The sequence below is a fragment of the Microtus ochrogaster genome, chromosome 10, assembly GCF_000317375.1.
Source record: "Microtus ochrogaster isolate Prairie Vole_2 chromosome 10, MicOch1.0, whole genome shotgun sequence".
In the NCBI taxonomy this organism is placed as follows: Eukaryota; Metazoa; Chordata; class Mammalia; order Rodentia; family Cricetidae; genus Microtus; species Microtus ochrogaster.
In genome coordinates, this window is record NC_022016.1 from 34,969,805 (window position 1) to 34,983,311 (window position 13,507).

At 48.4% G+C, this 13,507-nt stretch overlaps 2 protein-coding genes across 7 annotated transcripts in view; both read left to right on the forward strand.

Annotated features, from left to right (window-relative positions):
* The window catches only part of Otud5 (OTU deubiquitinase 5), a 33,257-nt gene extending 27,742 nt beyond the window's left edge, over positions 1-5,515 (forward strand). For 3 of the 6 annotated variants that reach the window (XM_026781984.1, XM_005352793.3, XM_005352789.3), the window contains 4 exons: positions 884-1,087; positions 2,420-2,621; positions 2,704-2,817; positions 3,091-5,515. In XM_026781984.1, coding sequence (XP_026637785.1) covers positions 884-1,087; positions 2,420-2,621; positions 2,704-2,817; positions 3,091-3,215 — 645 coding nt within the window. In that variant the 3' untranslated portion in view covers positions 3,216-5,515. The remainder of the gene's footprint in view (positions 1-883; positions 1,088-2,419; positions 2,622-2,703; positions 2,818-3,090) is intronic. The other 3 variants (XM_005352790.3, XM_005352794.3, XM_005352792.3) reach the window with 2 other exon arrangements.
* Positions 5,516-7,212: 1,697 nt separating this feature from the next.
* Positions 7,213-13,462, forward strand: Pim2 (Pim-2 proto-oncogene, serine/threonine kinase). Its single transcript, XM_005352795.3, has 6 exons — positions 7,213-7,863; positions 7,993-8,102; positions 8,964-9,014; positions 10,667-11,039; positions 11,472-11,648; positions 11,743-13,462. The coding sequence occupies exons 1-6, from the start codon at positions 7,491-7,493 to the stop codon at positions 11,904-11,906; spliced, it is 1,248 nt and encodes a 415-aa protein (XP_005352852.2). The 5' UTR covers positions 7,213-7,490; the 3' UTR covers positions 11,907-13,462.
* The last annotated feature ends 45 nt before the right edge of the window (positions 13,463-13,507 follow it).

Sequence of the window (13,507 nt, forward strand, 5' to 3'; positions counted from 1 at the left end):
ACATGCCTCTAATCCTAGTATTCCAGAGGCAGAGAAAGGAGAATTATGAATTCAAAGCTAATCTGGACTGCATACCAAAGCCATTGTTTTTGGGGAAAAAGAACATTAACTAAAACTTTATGAAGCAGTATTTACACTTAATCCCTGAAATATACTTTGATGTTCTCTATTATTTCATTAGTGTCACATCGCTGGATGTGGTGGCTCACGCCTGTAATCCCAGCACTTGGGAGGCTGAAGCAGGAGGATTGCCATGAATTCCAGGCCAGCTTGGCCTACATAGTGAGTTCAAGATCAGACTGGGCCATGTAGCAAGACCCTGTCTCAACAAACAAACAAATAATGCTGTAGTGTGTTAAAACTTGGCATGAAGTTCTCTCATACAGTGTCCTAGCACCCACACCATGCCAATACTGACCCTCCATCCCCTCACATAGCCACATCCAGCTTCATATATGCTTGACTCCTGCCTCCACTCCATGTCTGTCTGTACAGTTCACTTCTCTGTTCATCTCTTTCCTTTGCCCTGTGAATATTTGAGAAAGGCTTCGACATTGTGAAATAGAGCCGTTACTAGGTGAGGCTTCTTTAAATTAAGGCCTAGATTGAAGAGCCCCTTTAATCCCCAGACTTAGTGCTTCACTTTAGGTGTCTTGGGGTTGGGCCAACATTTCTGACCATAGGAATTCAGAATGTCAGGTCTTATAATCGAGGCCTGCTTTCCTCCAGTTACCAATCTGTACAATCTGCTGAGGAGTACTTTGTAAAAATAACTTTTCTTGTGTTGTTTTTACTAAGGCCTGTAAGCCTACCTTCCTGAGCCCATTCAGGCTCTTGCCCAGGTTCAGAGCATCACCCCACATCCCTGTTCCTCTCCTGGCAGTTTGCAGAACAGTCCCTGATGAAGAATGCCATAAAGACATCAGAGGAATCATGGATTGAACAACAAATGTTGGAAGACAAGAAACGAGCCACAGACTGGGAGGCCACAAATGAGGCCATAGAGGAGCAGGTGGCTCGAGAATCCTACCTGCAATGGCTGAGGGATCAGGAGAAACAGGCCCGCCAGGTCCGGGGACCCAGCCAGGTGGGTCATGGACTCTGTGACTGGCCTGACCAAGACCTGTTACTTCTTATCTTTTGGCCCCTAATGAACAGGGATAAAATATGGGAGAGGGAAGCTCCCAGCCCCATCGGTTACTCATCTCGTCTTTAGTCTTGGCATCGTACCTTGGAACTCTCAACACTTGCTTTTAAGAAGTAAAGGAGAGCAGCTTTTAAGAAACAAAGGAGAGCAGCCACCACTGCTGGTGGCACAAAGGAACAATGGGTAGCTACAAAGAGACCAGCTTTTTTTTTTTTTTTGGAAACCCTTTGCATGCTGCCTTCTGTACTGAGGATGTAAAACCTTTTCCTTCACTGCCTTCAATGATCCTGTCTGTCGAGGAAGACAAGGCATTGTGGTGGGGCCAGTGACCCTGGCTGTACAAAACCAGGAGGAGTGGTGGTTTTAACCAGTTGCTTTATTAGGGTGGGGAGGGGGAAGGCAGGCATCTGAGGAGGATTAAACGTTTGCAAGAGCTAAAAAATCTGTTCAGCAAGTATTTATTGTAGGCCTGTGCCAGGAAGCAGGAGGTCCTATTCCTAGTGTAGCAGGATATGTTTGTGGCCCTAGCAGGCAAGATCTCTGTCCTTAGGCTACTCACTTTTTCAAAGTGAAATAAAATAATCATAATGAATAAATTAGTTGGAGGTATGGTAGATGAAAAATGGACAGTTGGTACAGGGGAAGAATGAGACTTGAGTGGGGCTGGTTTGAGTTCGCAGTATTAAACGGTTATGAGGTAGACCTCATCAGATGAGATGAGAAAGGGCTGTGTTAGTTGAGTATGTGGACAGAGCAAAGCCTGGGGTGGGGGCGCCATACTTGGTATAACTCAGACATAGCCTGGCGCTGAACAGAATGTACTGGGTGAAATCAAGGCAGTGGGACTAGGTTGGATAGGGGCTTGTGAACTCTGGAGAAGACTTTGATTTTGCTCTGAATGAGGCAGAAACAGTGAAAAGGAAAAAGAATTGGATGTAAGTTAGGACGTAGCAGGATCACCTGACTACTGAGTAAAACAGTCTAAGCTAGAAAGCAAGGGTAGAAGTAGGAGACCAGTGAGGAGCAGCCTACTGGGTAGTTCATGGTGAAGGTACTGTGGTCGTGGTGTGGGGTCAGGATCTCTTGAAAAAAGAGTAGTGATTTTTCTCAGTAGCCTCCAAAGATTCGGTAGTGGTTAGGACTTTGCCTCTATTCCATTGCGGCACATTAAAGCTGTACTGTAGCCAGGACTCTGGAAGGGGTCTAAGCACTCTGGCACAGGAGGATCATAGCTGGGGTAGGTCCTTATCACGTTTTCCTTCCCTACTGCAGCCCCGGAAAGCCAGTGCCACATGCAGTTCAGCCACAGCTGCAGCCTCCAGTGGCCTGGAGGAATGGACTAGTCGGTCTCCAAGGCAACGAAGTTCAGCCTCATCACCCGAGCACCCTGAACTGCATGCTGAGCTAGGCATTAAGCCCCCTTCCCCAAGCACTGTGTTAGCTCTTGCCAAACCTCCTTCACCCTGTGCACCAGGTCAGTGACTTGCTTTCAGGGTGCCTGCTTGGGCTAAGGCTCTGCTTGGTGGGCCCTACCTCAGACTGTTCATCTGCCTCAGGTACAAGCAGTCAGTTCTCATCAGGGGCTGACCGGGCCACATCTCCCCTAGTGTCCCTCTACCCTGCTCTGGAGTGCCGGGCCCTCATCCAGCAGATGTCCCCCTCTGCCTTTGGTAAGCCTCCTTAGGGGATGGGCCAGCTGGAAGCTGGGAGAGCCTGGAGGATTTTTGAAGCTCCTGGGCATCTTCCCAAATGAGAGGCATGAGGGAAAATTTCAGGCCCAAAAGGTTTTCTCCACAGGGTTCTAGTGGGGTTTCACAGAGTTAAGGGAGCCAATGAGTGATTGGGACCTGGGTGGATTTTTCCAGAGCCAGGGATTAGATAGGCATGAGGGAGAATGGGCTGAGGACCCCAGTCATCATTGTCCTCTTCTCTCTCCTGCCCAGCAGGTCTGAACGATTGGGATGATGACGAGATCTTAGCATCGGTGCTGGCAGTGTCCCAACAGGAATACCTAGACAGTATGAAGAAAAACAAAGTGCACAGAGACCCACCCCCAGACAAGAGTTGATGGAGACCCAGGGACTGGACACAATCCCCTGACCCCCACCCCCTCCACTCCTGCCCTTTGATGCCACCCAGCCTTCTTTGGCTTTCTTCCCTCTTGGCTTCCTTCATTCATTTCCTCTTATCCTTCTTTTCCACTCCCCTCTGGCTGGCCCACTTATGCGCTCCATCCATCTCATCCCTGCCACCACCACACTGGTCTCTGCCAGCTGATGTGCTCTGTTGCCCCCCTGCACAGCACCATCTCAGCATTCCACAGGGGACTCTGGAAAGGGTGCCGAAGGTAGGCGAGAGGCACACAGAGACAGACCACGTGGCATCCAGGCAGCCCCTGAAAAGAGAGACACTGAGACAAAGGGAGTCTTCTGCTCGTCCTTCCCTACAGATCAGAAAACTTGCCGCACCTCTGCCATAGTGGTGACAGGAAAGGCGGGAGTGGGAAATTTTCCTTCCTAGTACCCCAAAAATCTGAGCCTTCCATATTAAATTTTTCTTTATAAAATGTACTTTTATCTTACAAAATCAAGAACCGTGTTCATGGCAACACTGGCTCCTTGACGATGGTATCTCCGTTTTGGAGACAGTCAAGCTGGCCATGGAGCATGGTAGGCAGGCAAAGAGATGAATTTCTGCTGTCTTCTGGCCTCCAGCTTTTTGGAGGGGTTGAGGATATGAGCCAGAGGAACGTGGCAGGGTTGCAGTGGCAGACTGGCTTTGGACAATGAACCCTGACCTTGCTGCATTCCTTTTGCTTCCACCACTAGTCTGTTTGGACTCTTGAGGTGGGGGTATCTTTGGAGATCATGGCTGCTACTCAAGATTTGAGTTTAGGGAGTTGGAGCAGCCTCCTTAGGTGGGGCGCCCGTGCCCTGCAGGTGTTGACAAGATCCACCATCTGTAATGTCCTTGGCACAATAAAACCAAATGTCAGTTTCCCTGAGCAACTCTGTTCTGTATGGGGCAGGGGTGGATGGGCCTCTGGGAAGCACAGAGTTTGGCTTGCCCTGAGTTCTACTTGTTCTCCAGTAGGTGCTGTCTGTAGGCTGGGGTTCATCTTTGATCTGTTTATTAACTTCTTGCCAGGTGCAATGTATGTAGAGCCTAGGCAGTTGAAACTAACCTAGGCCACATAACCAGGATTCTGTTTAACAGAACCAGCAACGAGAAACCTCTTCTAGAACTGGGTCACGCCTTTGATCCCAGCACTGGGGAGTCAGAGGCAGGTGGATCTATGACTTTCAGGCCAGCCTGATCTACATAGTAGAGTTGCAGGCCGGCCGGGCTACACAATGAGATGCTTTTCTCAAAAATCATAAACTTCCTCAGTAGCAAATATACTTTGAAGCCCTTACTCCCACCTAACCAAATTTCTAAATGGGAGCCTAGGGATAATTATGGACTGTGTTTGAGCTAAAGGCCATGACTAAATTTTGTTTGAATTTCCACTCTCAACCTTAATGTTCATTCTTGTGATAATCTATGAAGAAATAAAAACAGTTGATAACAAGCTACATGAGTTTAGTGAAAGTGACCAGAGGTGGCCCCTGCCTGACTAGGTCTCATAAGCTGGAGAATGAAGTGGCTAAATCCTTTTTTATTGTTTTCTTCCAAATTCTATTGACACCTCTGTCCATCCCTCCTAGGGTTTGTAAAGCCCAGGTTGAGAAGGCTGGCTGACCTTCAGATTTTCTCAAAACAGTATTCTCCCCACCATGCCTCAGTGGGGTCCTTGCAGAAGGTTGTGTGTGGTGGCCCCACAGGTGAGGGTGTGATTTGCCCAGTGGGCGGCTGCAGGGTATCTGAAATACATGGTCAAGCATGAGCACACCAAGGAGGTTGATTTAAAATCTATCTGCATTTTCTAGCTGTGTGGCTTTGGGCTCTCTTTGAGTTTAAAGTGCCCCATCTGCAACTACAGGGGTGATTAATGTCTGCTACCTCATGCTCTCTGATTTGTGAGTATTGACAGAGAATGTGTATGGTCAATAATGTACTACTGGGCACAGTACCTGGTACATTCTTAGAGCACAAATGTTGGGGTTATTAACAGACTTGGGGTGGGGGTATTATCGTATTTTGTAAGTTTGTACCATTTGGCCTCAGCCTGCCTCTTGCTATTCTTGGCTTTTTCTTGCAATTTGCTCTAACCTATCTTCAGCTACCAAACTTATTTGTCTTTTAAGACAGAGGGGTCACCTGAGAAACCCCTGTATGATCGATCTCATTCACATTCTCACTTCTGTCTACAACTATCCCCAATAACTGTACTATAAATAAACTTCTGGGCTGGGGCTGTGATGCTTACTTATCTTGTTTGTGTGTGTCTTAAGATCTACCCCTGCACTAAAGCCTGTCAGGCTCACAGTGAAACACCTAGTAATGTTGGATGAGTTAAGGAAAATGGCATGTAACTGTTGTGCTTTGTGTGTATTGTCTGTCATGTGGCCACAGTGAATCTACCACTTCGGAGTATTTCAGTGTCTCTCACTGAGTGTATGTGTCTGTGTCCAATGAGGGCTTGTTTCCAGGTGTGTCAGATGGTGACTGAGTGTGGGACTCTGCCTATGACAGTTTGTGTCTGGTATCTGAGAGAATTGCATGTTTGCGTGGGTCTGTCAGTGCCAGTGCATCTGTAGTTTGTCTGGATACTTTCAGTGATAAGACTGTGTTATCTGATAGTGTGTATGTGATTGGATTTATTTTTGTGACATTGCTTATCTATGTAGTGTTGAGATCACTACATGCCTGCTCTGGAGCTGTGTGTGTGCACATGCGCGCACACGTGTAACATCTGTGTATATTCTTGTGACGGAATCTGGGTCCCTCATATCTAGGGCAATCTTTATGTATGTTAATGTGGGTATCTGGTGGTAGTGGTGTGCTTGTAACAGGTTTGTCAGTTTCTGGTGGGACATAGGTATTAAATGGTCCCATGGGACAGTCCAAGTAAAGTCGTATCACTGTGTTTCTGAGATGTTATTTTCTGGGTGTATCTTCATGTGCATCTAGGTCTAGAACAAGTCTGCCTAAATGTATCTGACTGTATCTTTCATGGTGGTTCTCCCTCCCTCTGTGTTTGTCTGTGTGTGGGTAAGTGACTTCCACACACAACTGTAGGTCAAAAAACAACTTGTAGGGATCGCATACAGGTTGGCAGACTTGGGTAGCAAATACCCTTTCCCTCTGAGTCATCTCACCTGCAGTGCTTTTGGTTTTAAGTCACATTCTCACTATGTTCCCTAGTCTGACTGCCGATTCATGGTGGTCCTCCTGACTCAGCATACAGAGGACTTGGATTTTGCATGAACCCTACATCGCCTAGCTTTCCATGTATCTTTGGAGTTGTGTGGCTGTCTTCCTGGACATGAGGCCCTCTGGATATTTACACAGACATGGCTGTTCACTTCTTCAGCCTTTCAGATACTACCTCTTAAACAAGGACGTTGTAGTTCCCACAAGAACCAAGCCTGGTCATTATAGATTCTAAACCCCCTGACTGGGTCCAGTGCTAAGTCTAGCCAGGTTTGTGTAGGATAATGGCAATTAAAAAAAATCACCCTACAGGGGCCAAACTGCCATTGATGGCCCTACTCCCCTTCTTGTCATGGTGGAGATAAATGTTTCCTTCCCTGAATAATGGAATAATGGACCGGCTCTTCTATAAGGGCCTGGTTACAGTTTTGAGGCAAAGGATGCCTAAGCTTGGGTGAGAAACACCCTTGCATCATAGTCCCCTGCCTAGCTCCAGGTTCTGATTTTTTTTTTGTTTTTGTTGTTGTTGTTGGGGTTTTTTGTTTGTTTGTTTCCCGAGACAGGGTTTCTCTGAATAACAAGTCCTGACTGTCTCTAAACTCGCTCTGTAGACCAGGCGGCTCTCAAACTCATGAAGATCCGCCTGCTTCTGCCTCTTGAGTGTTGGAATTAAAGGTATGCGCCACAACCGCCAGGTCAGGCTTTGATTCTTAAAAGCTGGTTTGGCGTTGTCTCCTCACCGATCCAAGGCTGCAAAAGCGACGGCGGCAGCAAACCTGCATCCTAGGAAAGGAGGCTGCGCTTTCTTTTCTAAGTGTGTACACACACCCCACCACACTAACAACCAAAACAAACGGGGTTGTCGCAAAGGGATTCCCAAAACCTGTTCGTGAGTGCGTGTGCACGAGCGCGTGTGTCTGTGTGTCTGTGCGCGCGCGCCCGCCCCCACATTTGCATACAGGCCCCGCCTCCGCGGAAGAACCTGGCATGTATTTGCATAAGGGACACTTGAAACGTTGATGGTGGCATGCAAATAAGGACTGGCTCCGATTGGCCGGGGTACAGCAGGTGCCGTGTCCGGATTGATCAAAGCCAGGTGGGCGGGGCTGTCGCGCAGGGCGACTCTCCGGGAGGCGCGTGCCCCGGCTCAGTAGCGTTGGGGCTGGCGCGCGCGACGAATCTTAACGCCGCGCCGTCTGCGGGCGCTTCCGGGCCACCAGATTCCCTACCTTCCACCCTGGCGCCCCCCAGCCCTGGCTCTCCAGCCGCTCTGCCCCGGGCATCCACGCCCTGCGGGCTCAGCGGATTCAGCGGGCTCAATCTACGCAGCTCCTCCTCCATGTTGACCAAGCCTCTGCAGGGGCTTCCTTCGCCCCCTGTAGCCCCCACGCAGCCTCCAGGTGAGCGCAATCTCCCCTGTCACAAGCAGGTTGGGAGGACTGGAATGATGGGTGTCGGTGTGGGGGCGAGAGTCACGCCTGGGATCAGAGTACACCGCCACCCTGATTTCCTCGCCTCCGCTTGCGTAGGTGGCAAGAATCGGGCAGCTTTCGAGGCCGAATACCGACTTGGCCCCCTCCTGGGTAAGGGAGGCTTTGGCACCGTCTTCGCGGGACACCGCGTCACGGATAGACGTCAGGTATCCCCTAGAGGGGTTCTGGGAGGGTCAGGTGTTTTGGCGAAGGGTGGTGGTGGGGGAACGGAGATGCCACTTGTTCCAGTGGGGAGCTTGCAAATGTGTAGTAGAATCATAAGGAGCAGGGTTGCTGTCTGAGTCTATGTGTGTGACTGTGTGAGTGCGCACGTGTGTCTGCAGTCCAGGTGGGTATGGGGGTGGGCTGGAATTCTGGAAGACCGGGTATTTCTACTGGGAAGGGGGCAGATCTTCAGGACTGGACCCCACGATCCATGGTATTTGCGTGCGTGCGTTCATGCGTGTGTGTTTGTGTGTGTGTGTGTGCGCGCGCGCGCGTGTGTACATGTTGGGGGGGAAGTGGGGATTTTTTTGAGTAGGTGTTAAGAGTGGAGTCGTGAAAACAAGAATCCAGATACATAGTTGTTGTGTCCTGGAGATGAGTAGAATTATGGAGGAGGGCTTGCGATGTCAAAAAACTTAGAATTTGAATGTGGGGATATGGGTCAATGGTGGGTCGTTTGTCCATCATTCACAAACACTGAGTTCAACACCAGCGTCACAGGGTGGGGGATGTAGGGAGACAGTGGGAAAGAGAAAACAAAAGAAAAAAATACAGCTCCATTCTGGATTTCAGGGGGTCTTGATGCTTTCCCGACAAGAGCTCAGGAGTAAAGATGCTAGCTGGATGGAGTTAACACGATTCTGGGGCCTTCAGAGTGCTGGATAGGCATCCAAGCTCCAGTGGGTGTGATGCGTATGGGAACTAGAAATGCTAGAGTGGAGAGACTGGAATTGGGCAGAGGGTCTAGACTGAGAAGAGTCTGGGATCACCGGCTGGCTCCCTTATCTCAGTATTTTTTCTAGGTGGCCATCAAAGTAATCTCCCGGAACCGTGTGCTAGGCTGGTCCACCGTGGTGAGTGTCTTTGGTGTACGTCATGACCCGTGGACTCCATCACCGAACTCACTCCCTAATTTTTTCTAGGGGATGTATTATTCCCTGGGCCCTGAAACCGTGAGAACCTCACCAACCTGTGTTTACTGCCTTTATGTGATAGTTCTGATTTCACCTCAATTTGCCCAGAGCTCTGGATTCTCCTCTCAAACTCTCCTTTTGCATCTTTCTTCCAAACACTGCTTCTGGGGCTGTTCACAAGACATGCTGGTGGGGAAGGAGGGGCCTAGGTCACTGGTTGTCATGGTAATGCTGGCTGCTGCCTCTGCCACCCCGAGAAAGCTAACGGACATCAGGGCGGGTCTGGGCAAATTGTAGGTGAGAGCTCCCCCTGGCGGGCATTTCAGACAGTCTATGCCGGCCTTGGGACGGAGAAGGGAGGGCGAGCCTGCGCAGTAGCCGAAGAATTTGCGTCTCCCTGAGAAAACCTGTCTGTGACTGTGCAAGTTAGTGGGCCTGTAATGGACCTCACCTGAGGCAACAAGACCCTTGGCACTGCCTGTATAGGTGTAGGGGGTGGTGTTATTGAGTTGTGCTAGTTGAACTGACAAAAACGTCGCGTTCATTGAATGTTTGCTCTGTGCCAGGTCCTTAGCAGTTAATGACTGTAAACTGTTTTTAACAAATGAAAGCCAGGATTGCTGGTGCATACCTGTAATCCCAACATTTAAGAGGCTGTGACACTAGGATTTCTGAGGATTTTTTTTCTTTTTCTTTCTTTTTTTTTTTAAATTTATTTTCGAGACAGGGTTTCTCTGTAGTTTGTGGTGCCTGTCCTGGAACTAGCTCTTGTAGAGCAAGCTGGCCTCGAACTCACAGAGATCCACCTGCCTCTACCTCCCGAGTGCTGGGATTAAAGGCGTGTGACACCACCACCCGGCGATTTCCGTGAATTTGAGGCCAGTTTGGGCTACATGGCAAGATCCTGTCTCAAAAATGAGACAAAATTTAAAAGCCAGAGAACATCTATGCAGTGACGTAGGCACTTTGCAAAGTACGACATTTATTCAAATTCAGTAGGTACTAGATCTCTTCTAACTGCTCTGTCCATCTTGTGTATTGAGTCCTTCAACACTTATACAATGATAGTAGTTAATTACTTTTCATTGCTAGCCTCTTTCCTGTAAAGTACTTCCATTTAGAAACATTCATAGAGTTATCTAGTGTGCAGAAAAACTGCCCTGATCTGGATGTTGGCTAATAAGGCAGGTAAATATATCCCATGATAGTTCTTATGCAGAGGGACTTAAATTTTAAATTTGAAGGCCAGGCATGGTGGTGCACACTTTAATCCCAGCACTCTGGAGGTAAAAGCAGGTGGATCTCTTGAGTTCCAGGCCAGCTTGGTCTATGTAGAGATCCTGTCTCAAACCCCATTCCCCCCCCAAAGAAAACACTTTAACTTATTCAAATATTTACTGAGCTGCTACATGCCAGATGTATATGGCTTCTGCTCATTTCACTCTGATGGATTTGAGCCTTTGAAAGGATACTGAGAGGTCTGGCTTGCCAAAGGTCAAAAACCAGTGCTCTGAAAATAAACTGCTATATTGACAGTAGAGCTCAGACTTACCATCTACCTTCTTTTTTTTTCTTTTCACTTTCCACCCCAGTCAGACTCAGTGACTTGCCCACTTGAGGTAGCGCTGCTGTGGAAGGTGGGTGAAGGCAACGGGCATCCAGGTGTGATACGCCTGCTTGACTGGTTTGAGACCCCAGAGGGTTTCATGCTGGTCCTTGAACGGCCTATGCCTGCCCAGGATCTTTTTGACTACATCACAGAGAAGGGCCCGCTGGGTGAAAGCCGTAGCCGCAGCTTCTTTACCCAAGTAGTGGCAGCTGTCCAGCACTGCCATGCTCGCGGAGTTGTCCATCGTGATATCAAGGATGAGAACATCCTGATAGACCTCTGCCGGGGTTGTATTAAACTCATTGATTTTGGTTCTGGGGCCCTGCTGCATGATGAACCATACACGGACTTTGATGGTAAGGATTCTTCCCTACAATTTATGCGGGGGAGGGGGCTATTTTTAGTGTTTAATTCTTCTGGCTTTTGATCTTTATTATTGGATTGTCTTTGTAACCTTTGACCTAAATCGTACCCTTTAAGGTTCTTGATTCTCAAGCCCAATTATAGTTTCTTAACCTTCTGGGCTTTTATTTTTTAGTGAGGGGATCTTGTTAGTGTTGGGTTTTGTTGTTGGGTTTTTTGCTTGTTTGTTTGTTTTGCTTCTGGTAAGACAATCTTAGTGTTAACTTGGAAGTGCTCTTTTTAAGTTGTTTTGCTGCTGACAGGACTGTACTGTTAAATTTGAAGCAATGGATACTCTCCTTTAATTTACAGTTCATACTTCTAGGGACACAGGGTTCGACAAAGGGCACCATCAGGGAAAGATCTAATTCTTGGCTTGTGTGCAGGGACAAGGGTGTATAGCCCTCCAGAGTGGATCTCTCGACATCAGTACCATGCCCTCCCAGCTACTGTCTGGTCACTGGGTGTTCTCCTCTATGACATGGTCTGTGGGGACATTCCCTTCGAGAGGGACCAGGAGATTCTGGAGGCTGAGCCCCACTTTCCTGCTCATGTCTCCCCAGGTGAGGCCCTCGCTTACCCCACAGGCTTTCTTCCTCCCAGGACTGGGTACCCTTTGCTGACTGCTAATCTCCCTTGTGCTTCTTGACCCCACAGATTGCTGTGCCCTAATCCGCCGGTGCCTGGCCCCTAAACCCTGCTCCCGACCTTCACTGGAGGAGATTCTGCTGGACCCCTGGATGCAAACACCAGCTGAAGAAGCACCCATCAATCCCTCCAAAGGAAGCACCACCCCCTTATCCTGGTCCCTGCTTCCCTAGGCCCAGCCAGGCTCTCTGGTTGGAATCCCATGGTCATGCTACAGGGATAGATGGACATCTGTTGACCTGGTTATACAGGTTGTTAAAGATCCAGTATTACTAAGGTCAGGGAATAAGGATCAGGGGTCAGAAGATAGCCAAGTCTGCCCAGTTCCTATCCCAATCCTGTGAAGGAGCTCTCCTCCCGGAACCTGTGGTCCCTTATTTGGGAGGGGGGAGTTACTTGTTTCTTGTTCTGTTAAGGATGTTTATTTGGTTGGATTCCTTCCCTTCTAGGCCCTATGATTCTTATTATGACATTGTAGTCCCTACACTGGCACCTCCTATACTACTACCACAAACTTAGACACTTAGTTTAAATGCTCTCACTCGGGCAAGGGTGCTTTCCTTAAATACCCCAGCAGCTCTTTAGCAAAAGGGCCCTTACCCTGGGATCTCAATTCAGTTGCTGCTTGCCTGCCTTAGCCCAGAAATGATTATTCTGGGGAAGGTAACACCCTATTAAGCCCTATTAATTAGTATCCCACTGCTTTTTTAATTTTAATTTAATTTTATTTTTTGGTGAGGGGACCCTATTGTTATCTCAAGTGCTCTTATTCTGGTGAGAAGAACCTTACTTCCATAATTTGGGAAGGAATGGGAGATGGACATCATCGGACACCACCAGAGACTAGGATGGGATGGATGGTTTTGGGGGGATGGGATGGAGGAAATAAGTCTTACTGTTTGTTCTCCTGGGGTCCCCCCTCTCCAACTTTTGCTGCCTCCTCCTGAGCCAGGATTGTCCAGTGGTAAAGTGTAAATAATTATGTACTGGAGGTCGGAGAGCTGCAGCTGTGCCCTCCTGTCCCTTCTCCCCCTGCCTGGATTATTTAAAAAGCCATGTGTGGAAACCTATTTAATAAATAATGAAGTCACGAATGAATGGCCATTTATAGAGGAAGGCATTAGTGGAGCATCTACTGCCTGTTGAGTTTAGATGGCTGGAGAAAAATTTCTGAAGAAAAACCAACTCAGAGAAGGGGGCCAGTCTGACCGTTTTTGTTTTGTTTTCAGATGGGGTCTTTTTGAAGCCCAAGCTAGCCTCAAACTTGGAGTGCTGGGATTTACTTGCACAAAAATAAATCCCAGGCTCCAACTGGAATTTTTCTAGCACTTTCTGTGTAGCTCTTAACTTGATTTAAATCTTAATTTTGTCTTTGCCTTTCATGCCCCTCCTTTGCATCTTCCTCAGCTCACCTCCCTTGGTCTCTCTAATCCTGACGTCAATTGTCCTGAACCTGCTTCTCATTTTCCTCTATTATGGTGACTAAGCCTTCCCTACTCTAGTTCAGCAATGAATTCTATGAACCTAGCAGTAGGCCTATGACTCACTTGTCCCGCCTTCTCGAAAGTCCGATTCCTCCCAGTTGGCCTCCGGGCCTTAGAGGGCGGGACCTGGCTGGGTGGTGGGAACAGAACTGAGTTTCTGATGCGAGGAGGGTGGTGCCATCTGAAGGTTCCAATAAAAGCGGAGATGGAAGAACCACGGAACCAATGAAACCGCGGGACGGTTTGGGAAGGTGGTTCGGACAGTCGGGGTCAGTGAGGTGGGCAAACGG